The 16,477-nt window shown below is 44.8% G+C and overlaps 2 protein-coding genes across 2 annotated transcripts; one reads left to right on the plus strand and one right to left on the minus strand.

Annotated features, from left to right (window-relative positions):
• Positions 1-207: 207 nt before the first annotated feature.
• erg28 (ergosterol biosynthesis 28 homolog) lies at positions 208-2,249 on the minus strand. Its single transcript, XM_068707003.1, has 5 exons — positions 2,126-2,249; positions 1,744-1,898; positions 1,215-1,305; positions 1,003-1,121; positions 208-900 (listed from the first exon to the last, which is right to left on the minus strand). The coding sequence occupies exons 2-5, from the start codon at positions 1,874-1,876 to the stop codon at positions 812-814; spliced, it is 432 nt and encodes a 143-aa protein (XP_068563104.1). The 5' UTR covers positions 1,877-1,898; positions 2,126-2,249; the 3' UTR covers positions 208-811.
• A 575-nt stretch (positions 2,250-2,824) lies between these two features.
• On the plus strand, positions 2,825-15,931 carry LOC137869528 (tubulin polyglutamylase TTLL5-like; the record flags this gene model as incomplete). The annotated part of the gene is made up of 14 exons (XM_068706948.1): positions 2,825-2,913; positions 3,317-3,456; positions 4,804-4,910; positions 5,014-5,096; positions 5,936-6,042; positions 6,294-6,424; positions 6,553-6,635; positions 8,131-8,200; positions 8,303-8,387; positions 9,412-9,513; positions 9,596-9,687; positions 9,844-9,951; positions 15,485-15,566; positions 15,870-15,931. Coding segments are annotated over exons 2-14 (1,165 nt in total), but the record flags the coding sequence as incomplete, so codon positions are not given.
• Positions 15,932-16,477: the final 546 nt, after the last annotated feature.

Here is a 16,477-nt window from a genome sequence, read left to right on the forward strand (position 1 = left end):
TGTGTTCCGTACCTAATTGGATAATGTATTAAGTAGAGCATGGGAATTTATATTTCTTTGGATTTAAAAAAAACAAACTCACATAGTAATGTGCTCATGTTTTCTGCATTTGGTTCTTCAAACAAATCCAGAGCTAAAAAAAAAAAAAAGCCACATGTAGCAGAAAATAACCTCCCGCTTCAACCCAAATATGAGATCAGAGCAGCACAAAGTATGAAATGTTTATCAAAAAATAATGCAAACAAATCATTTGCTTTAGCAAAAAACATCCAAAATCAAAACATTTCATTTAAAAAAAGTTTTATAGGATAATTGTGCATGAATTGAAAGGGTGCACAAACATTTCACAGCACAGAACCAACAAGAAGAAGAAGAAGAAGAAGAAGAACTGGTTAAAAGGAATAGTAGACTTTGTAATTGCGAGCATAGTTGTGTATTATATAGTCAGCTGAGTTCTTTGGCAGATCAGGAATAAAAAAAAATTAAAAGTGTGTAGGAAGTGGTAGTCTTTAATCTTTGAGCTTGGAAACACATGGATGAGCATCATTCAGCACGGACAGCTCAGATACTACAACATGAAGTAAGTGAAAGCTCCATGTATGACCTGACTCTCTGTAAAAAAACGGTTTTGATTGCTCTGAACTGTAAAATACAGCCCAGATACAGTTGTATATATATATATATATATATATAGTCTATAGAAAGTGTTACATGAATCAATGTACAGCCAGATGTCATTCTCCTCAAGGCAAGAAGCAGCACACTCGGACCGGGTCCACCAGTGGTCCTCATGGAGGTGGGAGGACAGGATTCAGTTACGCTTCTTCTGTCTTGCACCGACCTCCTCTTGTGACTCGGGGATACACTGGTATCCAATCAGCATTCCTATGATGGAGAAACCTAGAAGAGCACATGATGATGTTCAAATCCCTTTTAAAACCAAAGATTTGATCATTTAAGAGACGATGTCGACGCACGAGTCCCGTCGTGGTCCACACTCACTCGCCACAATGAGAGGCGCCATGACCCCGATGGTCAGAGGAGCAGTTTTGTAAATGAAGGCTTCAGACAGGAAGTGGCCCAACGCCAGCACGAATGTCCACAAGGTGATGTGATACAGCCTGCAGGAGCCGGTAAGGCACACAGTTAGAAGAGACATACAGTATGAAGCCTGCCAACAGAAACCAGGTGCAGGAAGCGAGGAGCCGCCTTACGTTCTGTTCTGGATATCGATGGCACAGGAGCAGCGGATGATCGACGACAGCAACGTCCAAATACCAAACGTTCGAGCTTGGAGACCATTCACTACAGGAAATGAGAAGTAAACAGAGAATCAGGAACGAGGGACCGTGATATGGGCTTCTGCATATCCTAATCTGACTAGACTCATTTCACTGACACGGTTTTTGATGAAGCCTGATCGGTACATCGGCTGAGACAATATGTGCTTGACATAAACACTGCTACCAGTATATGTTGGCAGATAAATAAACAATTTTTGGTTATTGTAGTAGAGCGATATAAAGCTTGAATGTTGTATTAGCAGCTGGATTCAAATTTCAGATTTTTTTTTTTTATTCAATCCCATTTCATAAACGTGTATACATTTTTGATCACACCACCAACTCTTCAACACTTGACAGCACCAACATCATGCTCAGATGAGGGGGGGGGGGGGAATATGGCGACTTGACATTTAATGTTGTCGAGCGGTGTAACGTGTCCATCCTGGTTTTTGCTCACCAAACTCTGGCGTGCCTGTGTAGAGCTTCTCTGACAGAAAACTGTGATCTCTGAAACTCTGCACGGTGTTTCCCATCGCGATGACGGACACCATCAGCAACCAGCTCCGCAGCACGTTCAGAAAGCGACTCATGCTTTCTATATGTGAGACGCACCTGTCAAAGGGGGGGGGGTCAGTGTTGTTGTTCATCAGTGCAGAATAATGTCACGTTATACAGACGGATGCACAGATGTCTGCTGTGTGTTAACAAACTGACACATCGCAGGAAAAAACAGAGATATTCAACAATAACTAACGTGACATAGCAGGCTAACGACGACGTAGCATGGTTAATATAATGAACGACCCTATTTATGACAAAAAAATAAATAGTATATTTACTTGGTGGCCTCTGCAGAACTACCACGTGGACATGTTCCTGAGAAAAAGGACTGAATATAAAGCAATTAAGTGGGATTCAAGCCAACGGTGTTCCGCTGTCAATAGTAAGTCTTTTCCTCTTGGACTGAGGGGATGACCAATAACAGAGTTTAAGAAATGGCTCCATCCAGTCGTACCATTCATATGATTGGCCCAAACGAGCTTTCAGGTCCCGCCCACTTTCTTATCCAACCAATAGAAACCAAACAATTCGGTCACCTGTAGACTGCAGGCTAGGGTGCGTTCAAACAAAGAGTAAATATCGGACGGCAGAGTACTCTGTGGGGACTTGTGTCTTCGTTAAATCTGTCGAAGTAACGCTTGAGGAAGTACAACGTAAGGAACCGTTAAAGGTGTCACTGAGGGGAAAAAAACGTTAATACCACCGTAATATCCGGGAAGGAAAACGTTTAATGCACTGGTTTAAGTATTACAGTTTTTAATTCAGTTTATAGCGGATACTAATCAAGCAACACGTGCATCAATAGTAACAGATTTGATATATGTTTCGCATGTGATCTAGTTCAAACACACAAAACCACATACATCATTATGCGCTTTTTTTCGTTTGCACATAGATGCAATGCAAAATATGGTCAGGTGGACAAATATTTTTTTTCCGCGACTGCGCATGCTCCTTGCTCTGTTGCTACTCAGTTGTTGTAGTTACCAGGAAGATTAACCGCGATGATCAACTGGCCCTTCCTGATAGCAGCTAGCTAGCAGTAAGCAGGATCTCAGCGATAAAGGCAAGTTTACGTTGGCGTGTACTTGTCCGGCATCGTAAAAACGTCTACCTAACTCTCAAACTAAGCAGACCTGGTTAGCTTCCCGTAACTAAAGTAACGTGACAGTAACGCTAACCTTAATTTGTATTTAGCTAACGCTTGTTTGACTGTCTGGGTTTAACTAACGGTAGTCGTAACGTCTTCTGTTCCCTGTAACGTCAATAATACTACACGTAGAGCTAGTTAACGCTAGCTGCTCTCGGCTAACTTAGTGCTAAATGTGTAGCAATGTTACAGGACTGAACGAATTTACAGTATGTGTTACGAGCCGTTGTGACATTGGTCATTGATAAAGCTACGGTTTTGCATGAATGGGCTTGCCGTGTATTTGAACTAGAGTTGAACTCTTTATGTTTTTTTGCAGTGGTTGAGCGTCAGGTGCCATGGTAAGACGTAGACACTTGATGCCAGGAAGATCTCACCGGGCAGCTCGTCCTCTTTCACTGTGAAGATGCCTGCTGTGATCCGGGATAAGGAGGACTCTGAGTCCTCTTCAGAAGACGAGTAAGAGTCAGCTCAAAACACTTGTGTAGAGTCACATCATAGTTAGTGCCCGTGTGGTGTACTGCAGTCAGCATGCACCTCAGAGTCACAGCGTCAGCTAGGTTCTTATAGCCTCCTGATCCTCCTATAAGACCTAAACTCAGGGTTTCACTCCAAATACAGTCTCAGTGTAAACACCACGCTAACCCAAAAGCAATGTCTTTTTGTCCCCCGGCTGTACCAAAGTCCTTGTCTTTCCAGTTTTACTGTAGTTTATTGATTGTGTAATGCGATCTATGCAGGACTACAGGAGGGACCCTGTTAAATAATTGATGCAAAGATACATTTAGACAAAAGCTTTCATTTTGCATAATTGATGCGAGATTAGCTGGTGAGAAGAAGAAGAAGAAGAAGAAGAAGAAGAAGAAGAAGGTCTAGCTGTAGATCACAGCAGCAACAGTTGTGACCATGTTAACTTGTCCCTGCCAACTAATTCCCTCTTAAGCTATACTTAGTCACGGCGTTCTGAGAGCCACTGCGTCTGCTTCTAGTCTTTTTTCCATTTCCTGAATTAGCTTTGATTGCTTTATTTATGGTTTAACCTCCAGATGACCAGTGCTCTTTATACTGATTGCATTGAGATGCTACCATAGCAGTAAAGACATGAGATCCCCCCCCCCCCCCCCCCCCCCCCCCAAAAAAAACAAAGAGTTTTCTCACATACTACTACAGTAAAACACTTATCTTACAGAAATGTAGTATTTCCAGTACGTCCTGTCTGATTTAAACGTTTTACCAAACAAGCATCGGCTGCAAATTTGATTTTAATCTTCTGCTCAACTCTGACTTTTATTTTATTTTTTAATTTTTTTTCACGGCAATTGTTTACATGCCTCTCCACCGAAACAAGACCGGTCGTGCCTGATTGAGTTCTACTCCATCGTCGCGCTGCCTTATCTTATTTCTTAGCCCCCGATAAGCAGCCTGTGTCTGGTACTATCAGATGGTCTGCAGTTTGTCAACGGTGTTTGTTAGTACAGTACAAGGGTTTGTTCCCCCCCCCCCCCCCCCCCGAGCCTTCTGGACATGTGTTTGGTTCTGTCTTTTTCCGCCTGACTGAAATAAACGGCAAACTACCCGTATAGGTTAGTTCCCATCATCCGGAAGTGAACGCCACAGCACATCTGTATGACGTTGTTTTTGGAAAGTTTGAAATTTTTTTTCTAGATGATCTTCTTTTTTAACAGTTCTGTAGGTCCCAGACTTTTTGAACATGTAGAAAGTCTGCCTCTAACTGTGTGTGTGTGTGTGTGTGTGTGTGTGTGTGTGTGTGTGTGTGTGTGTGTCATCTAATCGTTTGTGCACCAGAGACCAGCCCTGCATCGCCTGGAGTGGCCTCAGCAAGACCATCCCAGTTCTCTTGTTTTTCCCGGAAGCCGCCGTTTCAAAAGATGGGAATATCTGCTCCACTGGAGGTACACCACCATTTGTTGAAACTGCACAATGAGTATGAGATAATATTGTTCAAATGTGGAGCCTCCGATGAGTTGGATACTAAGAATATTTTGTTTGCCGTAGAGCGATATCGTATGGCCTTCAAGATCGTGCGCACGGAGAGTCGCCTGGTGCGAGGACTGCTCACCAATCATGGATTCCATGAGGTAATGTTCTGTGCTAAATCATGCAAATTTAAAAGATCGGCCTACATTTTTTTTTTTCTCTCCAAAAAGCTGTGTGCCTCAGCTGCACACGTACCTCTCCGCTGTGTAGGATCAGAGATAGCGGGGCTGTTTTTATTTCCTTTGACTAATAATGCCGATGTCAAAGCCCTGGAATGCACCCACGGAAAAAAAAAAAAAAACAACCCCAGAATGACCTCAAGAGCATTAATCCCGTTTCACGAGGGCACACAATCCCCATTATTGCTCTTTCCAAGCAGTTACAATTAATTCCCTTTTTATATCATTTCAATGCTTCTTGACTCCCGCTAACCCGTCATCAAAGGCAGACGAGTGTCTACCACGGCCGGCGACAGAGCCAAACTTTAATAAGCTTTTATTGCAAACATCTGGCTCTCCCCGAGACACCGAGCGGCCGTTGCGACTGCTGCCTCCTCACGAATTTGTTGGAATAAAACAAAACAAAAACAGATAAAATAATGTCAGGGTGATGAAAACCTGTGAGTCGGCTTTCCCGATTGGTGATCATTTCTGAAGAGCCGGGGCGGTGTTTCTCCAGGTTATTGGTGGAGTGTCTCACTGCTTCTTAGATTTCATTTAACTGAGCTGTCATATGTGATGGACATCAGAATATAATACTGCTGTCTGGAAACTCTACAGAGCGTTTTCAGCGTGTACAGCGATGGCTTTGGTTTTCTGCTTTTTTTTTTTTTTTGCTTTTTTTTTTTAATGATCCTTTTGCAAATGTCATTTGCTTCGTGTGTGCTGAACCCAAATGATTTGTTCCGTCATGTTATGTGAGGTCAATCATTTCTTTTCAGGTTCACCCAAACAGCAATGACTTCAACCTCATGTGGACAGGGTCTCACCTGAAGCCTTACATTCTACGCAGCCTGCAAGACTTCCAGAAGGTCAACCACTTCCCAAGGTAACGATGGAGCTCTCCAGCTGCCGCTGTTCTCTGTGTTATAAATATCGCCTACCGACCGAGCCATTCAGTGTGTTTGTTGGCTTCCGCCGCAAAGCGTGTTTTTCGTTTGTTTGTTTTTTTGGCACCGCTGCCTCTCTGAAAAACATGAAATGAATCATGCCGCAGAGGGACGATCCATTGCAGTTATGTATTGCATATGTTTTGTGTTCCGTCAAGTGTTTAAAAGCGGAGGCTCTGCCTGTTTCCAGGTCGTACGAATTGACGCGCAAAGACCGTCTGTATAAAAACATCCAGCGGATGCAGCAGACTCACGGCTTCAAAAACTTCCACATCGTCCCTCAGACCTTTGTGCTTCCCTCTGAGTACCAGGAATTCTGCAGTAAGACACACCTTGCGTCTTCTCGCTTTGTCAAAGTACACACCTCTCTGTTTTCAGGCGTTGCCCATTCATCTTGTTTTTTTTTTCTGTTTGAATCCCTCCTCGTCTTTCCCGTCCCTCAATCTCAGACTGTTTCGCCAAGGACAAGGGCCCCTGGATCATAAAACCAGTGGCGTCTTCAAGAGGGCGAGGCATCTACTTGGTCAGCAATGTGAGTGACGTCGCTCTCTAATACCTTTTGGTCTGACTTTAATTTATTCTCCGTCTTCAATTCCTTGATTCCTTCATTTACTTTTCGAGGATGAACCCTCGAGCTCACACTTAGCTCACACAAACATGTTTTTCTTTCTTATTAAATCTTAATCCCTTAAAGGTACAGTGTGTAGCGTTTGTGGGGATCTATTGGCAGAAATGGAAAATGATATTATACTTAGAATGTTTTCTTCAGTGTAGAAGATAAGAATTGTGTTTTCGTTCCCTTTAGAATGAGCCGTTTACATCTACATTCACAGCGGGTTCTCAACATGGACTCTAACATTCACATTAGAAAGAAATTAAAAACTCATTTTGGAGGATAATGATTCTGCAACTACTTTGCATACCTTATCTGTGTGAGTAAAGCATTGAGTTAAAGGAATACTTTGACATCTGGGTAAATATGCATATTGACTTTCTTGGCGATAGTGAGGTGAGAAGATTGATACCACTCACACACCTGTAGGATAACTTTAAGAACCAGCACATGGTTAGCTTAGGTTAGCACAGGCTGGAAACAGCTGATCTTTTAGCTAAGCTTAAATTTGAACACAGATTCATATTAATGACAGACCTAGTGGGAGTTAACTGTAAGCATGCTGACTTTAAAAGAAGAGACTGTGTGAACTGAATCAGTTTGTCCAGATGTTATTTGTGTGTGTGTGTGTGTGTGTGTGTGTGTGTGTGTGTGTGTGTGTGTGGAGGGGTGGTGCAGATCCAGCTGTCTTTGAAATAAGCATCAGCCGGTGTTTTCAGACATTAATAAGCTTTTGTGGAGTAAATTACACTCTTCCGAGGCCCGGGCTCAACATATGCACAATCCTCCTTCTTCTTCTTCTTCTTCTTCTTCTTCTTTGGCATTTTATGAAACAGTGGAAAGAATGTCAGAGTGATATTTGGAGAGAGGAAAAGAAATACGGTCATTATTTTGGTTCAGGTTTTCTCTGAACTGTAGCCAGCACTGAGGTCCCCCCCCCCCCCCTTCCGTCCCATCTCTTCTCAACTTCGCCACCTGCAACACATTTCAACCTCATAAATGACCCATCTCCCACCACCGGATTGTGTTTTTACAGGCTGTTAGAGAATGCTGACCCCGCGCTACGGCCAGTGTCGCTGCAGTCTCCCACTTCTTCTCGTTGATTCTTTGATGTTTAACGGTTAACAGCAGCGTCGCATCATCCATCTGGAATTCAGCGGGTTTTTTTTTTAATGCTGTCGTATGTGAACGAACATACAGTATGGAGTGACTGTGAAATATAAAAACAAAACTGCTTCATTTTGCAATGGAAATGTTGCACCGTAATATACACCGTCGTTCACCATTGACTGACCCTCCATAGCGACCTCATCAGCACTTAGCACATGTGAAGATGGTTGTGATCTGCTGCCTTCCTCTGCACCATCGGGTCAATGATATTGTCTTTTTATCTGTTTCTGTTCATCGTCTGCAGCCAAATCAGATTTTAATGGATGAGAACATCTTGGTGTCTCGCTACATTAATAACCCACTACTGATCGACGGTGAGTTCTTCTTCTTCTTCTTCTTCTTCTTCTTCTTCTTCTTCACTTCACGTCTTCATCACTCGGTGTGAACGACTCTCCTTGTTTGTTTCTGCTTCACAGAGTTCAAGTTCGATGTGCGGTTGTACGTGTTGGTGACGTCATACGATCCGGTCCTCATCTACATGTACGAGGAGGGCCTGGCCAGGTGAGCCGTGCGCGTCGTTTTTGGGACGTGATTTTTGGGGAAATATGATCAATACGGTGGTCGCAAAATAACATTGTGCAGCACAAGTGATATTTAACAACAAGTGCTTTGCAAACCTCTTAAAGCTGTTGCCTCCATAATGGTTTGTTTCCTAGGTTTTATTTCTGACATAATAAGTAACAAAAGGTACGAACCTCACGTGAGGAGTTTTGATAAAAGCACATTCAGTACTGAGAGGAGACCAGTTTAAACGGTGGATCTGTTGCTTGGACTCTGCCTGCCGCTCCGTCAGTGTCCAGAAGAGGGCAGCCTTCACTTCTCGGACCCAGCTGTTGTGTAGCGTGCTCACTGGTGGTTGGCTTTCAAACAAAGCGCTCTATTGTTCCAGCCGTACGACGATGTGCTCATCAAATGTTACCGCTCGTGTCATTGTTCAAAAGATCATATCTGAACGATGACTTTGTGTAATTGCTCTGTATTTATTGGATGTTCTTATTTGAAGCGAGCATGATTTATTAATCCACAAAGAGGCTATTGTCAGGCACAGGTAGGTCAGCAGAAGTTGGGTGATTTATGGAACGAGCGGCTCTTCGGCTTTGGTCTGATGGAGGCGCAGCAGCGCTGGAAGCAGAACGCTCCGCCGCCCTCTTGTTCTGCCGGCTTGATTATCGACCGCGGACAATAAATCACGGGCAAATTCTCAATCCCGCTTTTATCTCTCGACATTCCTTCAGGTTGTGTTGGTATTCAGGTGCGCCGTGCGTGCCAAGGAATTCTCAGTATTGCACATGTGGCATCCACTCCTCTCAAACACTGCCAGGAGCTAATCTCTTTCTCCAAAGTGCCCCCCCCCCCCCCCCCCCCCCCCCCACCATCATTCAGCGAAGTGTCAGCCTCATGAATGTGGTCATTATGGCAGGATAGATATGTAGTGAAATTGTTGGATGACAGATTTTTTTTCTTCTTCTTCTTCTTCTTCTTCTTCTTCTTCTTTCTTGCACAAATGAACGCCGTCCGTCTGCAGATTCGCCACCGTCAAGTATGACCGCACTTCAAAGAGCATCAAGAACACGTTCATGCATCTCACCAACTACAGCGTGAACAAGAAGAGCAGCGATTATGTCAGGTAACTTCATTCATCAGTGAATGTGACTCATCCGTTTTGTTAGAAGTTCAGCGTTTTGAAGTGCGCTTTCCTTCCCTTTCAGCTGCGATGACCCTGAAGTTGAGGATTACGGGAACAAGTGGAGTATGAGTGCAGTGTTGAGGTATTTGAAGCAGGAGGGGAAGGACACCACATGTGAGTCAAAGCTTCGTTTTATTCCCTCTGCTCATCCCTTTTTCATCTTTTCCTTTTTGTTGATATGAGATTCTAACAAAAGGGTCAATTACCCGTAACATAAGGATCCTCTGAGAGCGCCGCAGAAAGTCACCTCTACGTCTTTGTCTGTTCCAGTGCTGATGAGACAGGTGGAGGACCTCATCGTCAAAGCGGTGTTGAGTGCTGAGCTGCAGATAGCCAACGCCTGCAAGATGTATGTCCCCCACAAAACAAACTGCTTTGGTAATCATTTCATATTCTTCTTCAAATCTTTCGGGCCTCACAGAAACTAAAGCAATCTAGTCCGCCAAGAGTTTAACGCGTTTTGCACCCGCACCGATGAGCAGGGGTCGTCAGAGGGGTCATCAGAGGGGTCGTCAGAGGGGTCATCAGAGGGGTCGTCAGAGGATCCGACTGGGTCGAGACTCTGCTAGTCTGTGTCAACGTGTCCTTGGGCGAGACACTTCACTCCCGTAGGCTGTGCCAGCGGTGTTTGAATGATTAGTTAGAGTTCTGATGGGCAAGGTGGCACCTTTTGCGTGGTAGCCGCTGCCCATCAGTGAATGAATGGGTGTGAACGGGAGAGAACGATGACATGTAGTGTCAAAGCACTTTTGAGCGGTCGGGGAAGACCAGAAGTCCATTTACCGTTCATCTAAACGGTCAGCAGCTGGTTTGAAGGGGAAATACATCCATGGAGAACAAAATGAAAACGCTTAAGGATCGCAGCTTCAAAAGAATCTTGCTCACGGTGCAGATACACACACACACACACACACACACACTACCCCACCCCTCACATTTCCTTTCAGTTTCACATTCATTGTCCGGCGGTTCCTCTGCACTGTTTCTACTCTGAGCCGAGCTGAGGTTGTAGACAGTCACTCCTCAGTGTGGAGCCTTCCTGCCCGTCGCTGCCCTCTGACTGGCTGTCGGGCCGTGGAGGGCCTATTGACTCGAGGCAGGAATTTGCTTCCTCCTCTCTGTTGCCATTCAGGTCTGCCTGATTTAGGCTGACTGTTTTCTTGGCTGCTCCTGCCCTAGCATTGGGCTCGTGTGAACTCCATTTTGGAGCCATTACCCATGTTAGTGTTGGCACTAATTGTCTGCGCTCTCTCTCTCTCTCTCTCTCTCTCTCTCTCTCTCTCTCTCTCTCTCTCTCTCTCTCTCTCTCTCGTCTGGCAGTCTCTCTGAGAATTTGGGGTTTGAAAGCGAGCAGCGTTGGCCAAGCCTCCCTCAACACCGCTGTCTCTTTTCCCTCTTCTCTCGCCGTGTCTGTTTGTTTTTGATTCTCCCTCTCCTGCTCACACTCTCTTTCACCTCTCAGATGTTCGAAAAAAAATAAAATAGAAGGAATTCGCAGTTGTGACAGGCTTCTGTAGACATAATAGCCCCCCCACCTCCCGATCGGTGGTTGTTTGGGCTGCAGCAGCCGTGGACTCGCACCATCGGACGGTCGCCTGCGTAAAGATGCTATCCGCACTCTTGAGCATAACTGCGAGGTGGAAAGACCACATTAGCCCAGGGTGCGACTGTTGACCATGCAGGTGTTTACGGTGCCGCAGCCCGTCTCTCATACACATGTGGCGGACATGAATAAACAACCAGACGACACAAAAAAAACAAAACAAGTTGGCCCTTATTCCCATTCATTCACTCATTCAGGTAAACCTGGAATTGTTGTTAATACACATCCCCATGACGCCAATAATCCCGAACACGCTTTACGGAATGTTCAGCGATAAGCTTGCCAGCGACGCGACGCCGTCTGGTGCCGCCTTTTGTCTCGTACATTGTGCGGCTATAGACGCAGCGACAGATACTATTTCTTAATTGGTATTTATTTTGACTCTCGAGTCGACGTAAGCCTACAGAGAGAGTCCTGTATGGACACGTATACCGCAGCAATGCCATTGTGCGGCACGACAGCAATTAGGTTCTACACCTTTTCTCGAGATATGTAATACGCTGTGGTCTGCTGCGAACATGTCCATTACCCTGCTTCAACCGTGTCAGTTTACTCCTGAATTTACTGTGCTGTTGTTGTCTTCAAATGGCCCCAAGCAAGTCAATTACTGCGTTCACGGTTCTGTGTCTGCGGGATTAAGTTTCCGAAAGACAGACGGTGACGGTTCCCAAGAGGACCGCCCCTCGTCCCTCCTCTGTCTCTCCCGCGTGGTCATTGAGTGTGTGTGGACGGCGTGACTAGAGAGACGTGCAGCAACCCGGTGTGAAGCAGGAGTTTTAATATAAGCTTATAAGCTTGTAATCAAACCCGCACCAAAACCACCAAGGAGTCCTGTTCGGTCTGCCTATATCCTTACTGCTTACTCACCTCCTCCTGCAACCTGAAATGCACTCCGCGTTCGTTCAGGGCCTCGGCAGCCGCCCGTAATCGTAAACGGGTAAAAGCATCAGAATGCAGAACGGCCGATAAAAGCAGGCCTATTGTTTCGAGTTTTTAATATTGGTCTTTTTGCTTGTGTGTCTGGAAGCGAGCCACTCAAGATCATAAAGCACATTATTATGTTAATTTACTGCAAATTGTTCCCTGCCATTTTTAATGTCTATTAATGGCTTTAATACCATGTTTATTGTTTTCAAATGGGATTTCTTCCCTTTGCGCAAATTGCACATCCGTATCTAAATGGGCATACTTTAACAAAACTTTTTTTATAGCTCCGTAATGTCTCATGCGGGGAGAAACAAAAACAAAAGATTTTTCGTTTTACATTGGTGAGGTGTGTGTGTGTGTGTGTGTGTGTCTGTGGGGAGAAAATGCCACCCATGCAGCTACTTACTGCTGCCGTGTGATTAATGGACAGGCTTTCTGCTGAGGGATGCTGATTACGAGATGTTTTGACTAAGATCTGATTAGCCAAGCCAGAGGCCTATTTTATTACACGCAAAACATTCCACTTACTGGTCCTGTGTTCCACTGAACGTCCCCTCATTACGTGCCGAGTGTGGTCGGATCCCCTGTCTGTGAACCGCTCTCCCCTGTTTTACATTTGTCGGATACTCCCACACTTCGCTTGCGAGCGCAGCGCTGGTTACGCCTGTGATGACAGTCAGTGTCTCTGCTGCGTGATTCAAAAAAAAAACATCTTTTAAAGAGTGATTAATGGGGCTGCGTCTCGCTGTCATAGTGAGGCTGTAGCGAGTGCTAACTTTTGCTTTTAATTTGTTGTCCTCGGAGTGGTTTTTCGTGATCGTGGCTCCAAATTTCTCCCTGCAACACTATCTCATCCCAGAATGATGCAAGAGAAAACCAAATGAAGAAAACACACATGAAGGAAATTCTTCATGTTGCTGTTGTTGTGGCCTAACCGGCTGCACGGCCAGGGGTGGGGAGATTATTGTTTTTGGGCGTCTGTCTCTTGCGGTGAAGTTTCCAGCAGCGCCCATCCAATAACACACATATATATATATATATATAAAAACAGCTCTGCACCATCCCTTTACTCGGTCCCATTTGTTCTCATCCTCCCTCTTTAAATGGGTGTGATGTGGATGTTGTCCTTCTTGTCTGTGATGCTCTCTGCGGCCTCTCTGTGGGCACGTTTAACAGCCCCCCCCACCCCCCACCCCCACCCCGGCGGCGGCGGCGGCGGTTGAGCCATAGATAAACGTGTCTAGCAGTGAGCGGCGTGGCAGGCTCACGGGGCAGGAGCGGCGTCTGCTCCTAATTGGGGGGGGGGGGGGGGGGGGGATGAGCGGCGCATGGAGCCTGCTTGTCGGTGGCTGGTGAGGCGGTGTAACACCTCCCCCATTTTCCCCCTGTTGTTGTGGTGCCGCTGGTGAGGCGCTGCAGGCTCAAACCCATTTATTCCAGTGCTCCGTTCCCCAGGACTAATGCACATAATGTTTTTATGTGTGCGTTTTTTTTTTTTTTTTTTTTAATACAGAAGTGGCTAGAACGGGAGAAGCCGACGAGTGGAAAATAAAGTCTTAGCGCTCTGCTCGCTGTTTAGCAGCGGGGGTCCCCGTCCATCCTCACAAGTTAAAGAAGTTAAAGATGGCCGTGGCGGCTTCGGTTGCTGCTCTTGGCTCGGCGGCGTATGGCAAACCTTGTTCAGTTTCCATCATGAAAATACAGTTTGCAGTTACACCAATTTGGACCTCATGAAGCTACCATATTTTGACCCCCCCCTGACCCGTGTAATAGAGCCCAAAGGACAAAATCCAATGTGCGTTTTTCCGCCAACTTTGTCTCAATTACAGATGTTGAAAGATGAGTAGAGAGAGAAAACGTCCAATTAATGTTTTAAGGAGCGATTTAGTATTACATTTCAATACAGTCGGTGGACTCACAAGAGGCCGATTTGGTCAAATTGGAAGCAGTCTGGAAAAAAAAACAACCCTGGATCTTAAATGTCCCATGCATCTCAATAGCATCTTTAAAAGAGTCTCACTGTTTATAGTGCTCCTCTGTGATGAGTTAACGTATCTTATCTATGCTTCTTTATTTTAAAACACCAAACATACATACTTGATATTTTGACAGGGTGCACATTTGTTTCACTGATATCTACAGTAAGTAATGTACAGACAAATACGTTTAACTCCACATGTTAGACCTACAATTGCCCAGCGAGTGCAACACAAAGCCTGTTCCTCGCTGTCATGCCGCATGTGTATGCTTAACATTGGCAGTGACCTGAGATGCTAGAACAAACAGTGCCGGTTATGGCCGCTTTGAAAACCCTCCAAACCCCCCCCCCCCCCCCCCCCCCCCCCCCCCCCCCCCCTGGCCTATTCTCAACACAGTCTATTCTTTTTGAAGTGCTATTACAAGGATTTTTTTTTTTTTTTTTTTTCTCCCCCTCTGGCTCTATGGCTGGGTTTTGCCCTATCCCTGTAAAATACTGTGGTTTCGCTGCACGCTGCTGCTGCTGCTGGGGCCCGGCGGGTCGTTGGCTTACAGGGTGACACTCCCCAGAGCAGTGTGAGTGCTTTTCATAGGCCAACTCTGCCTCTGTGAGCCACATACACACACATATGTGTGTGTGTGTGTGTGTGTGTGTGTGTGTGTGTGTATCAGTCAGTGAAACATGAGGGAAAATCGGGATAGACTGGATGGATTTTTACACAGGGAACTTCCTGACCACTTTGTAAAAGCCTTTTATTTTGTGTCACTCAGTGCTACGCTATTATTGGAGTGAAATATATACAATATATATCAGAAATCCCCACGTGTCTCCGACTGCCACATCTCCAGCGTTGCACTTCTGGAGTTCATACTTTATTGCCCCGGTTGGGTAAAGATTCTGACTCGATGACCGGGTCGAAGCGTGTCCCCCCCCCCCCCCCCCCCCCCCCCCTCTTTGAGTGCGTCGTCCTTCTTGTTAACGTGTAGTGACAATATGTAGACTGCTTAACCGGTACCAGTCACGAGAAAACTATTGACGGTATGTTTTTAAATATTCACAGCCTGCGGTGCTTTTTTTTTTTATTTTTTTTTTATCTACCCCGTCTTACGTAAGCAACTTCATGACAGATGAATGTGTATGCGCTTAGTTAATGTAATTGAGCCAATCCCTCAGTAGCAGGGCCTCGGTGAATGCTTCTCTCTTGAGTGATTGGGGATATAACATGCGTGTAATCAGTAGCAGAAAGACATCGGCCGCGTTGCCAAACGCCACATAATGGGGCCGTGAAGGAACTCCAGTGACTTTGATAGCCGTCGTGCTTTATATTTTTTCCGGCGATCAGATCTCAGAGGTTTCTGTGGTGGAAGGCCTTTTTTCGATTCACTTTGTGTTTCCCTCCGTAGAACTGTATGGCTTCGACGTGCTCATCGACTCCAACCTGAAGCCCTGGTTGTTAGAGGTGAACCTTTCTCCCTCCCTGGCCTGGTGAGTGACACCATAATCATTTCTTTATGTTCTCGTTACATTAGAATCTCTCCGAAACGGTTTCTTTTACCCCACCAAACTTGAACACAGCTTTTTTGTTTTTGTTTTGTTGAATATGCACTAAAATAAAATGCCACATTGAAGGAAAAATGGCATCCACACGTTGCGAAAAACACACAACACCTCAGTGTAGCAGCTAGTCGAGCTCTCACAGCCGATCTGTATCTTCTAATCACAGCTGACTCATTCTCTCAATGTGTTGTAATTTTCTTGTTTGTTTTTTTGTTTCTTTAAAACATACAGCGATGCGCCCTTGGATCTGAAGATAAAGGCCAGCATGATTGCAGACATGTTTTCGCTTGTGGGTGAGTGCGTGCTGAAACGATGACTAAATACAACTCGCATTTGGTTCCAAAGTGATCGCACGGCATAGACGTTGAGTTCACGTACATTCACTGCTTATAGCTAGATTCTGAAATCCATTGCACCAGTAAACGATATGCTGGTGAAATAAAAAAGTAGAAACCTTAATCTATAATTTATATTATCAAACCTCCACCTAATTAACAGAGGAGGAAAAAACTTGTGCAGAGGCGGCACATAAAGAATTGCATATTTGAATGACATAAATGCATACATTTGAAATAATCCATCATTTTAGTAACATAAGGTCCATAAATTAGTCATATTCAGAGCTTAAAAACTAAATTCCACTGACTTTCAAGATGTTCTTAAGACTTTCCTAACAACAATTCTCATACTTTAAATTTGAATAATTAAAAACATAAATAATTGGTCAAATGTATTATTTATTTCATATATTGCAGAATTATGTAATTTTAGAAAAGCTGATATAGAATGAATAATCGCTAACATCACTCCTAAGGCGTGAATGACAGTTGGCCTTACTT

The sequence above is a fragment of the Cebidichthys violaceus genome, unplaced genomic scaffold (genome assembly GCF_023349555.1).
Source record: "Cebidichthys violaceus isolate CVI_PGR_0920_01 unplaced genomic scaffold, fCebVio1.0.p SCAF_126, whole genome shotgun sequence".
NCBI classification, from domain to species: domain Eukaryota; kingdom Metazoa; phylum Chordata; class Actinopteri; order Perciformes; family Stichaeidae; genus Cebidichthys; species Cebidichthys violaceus.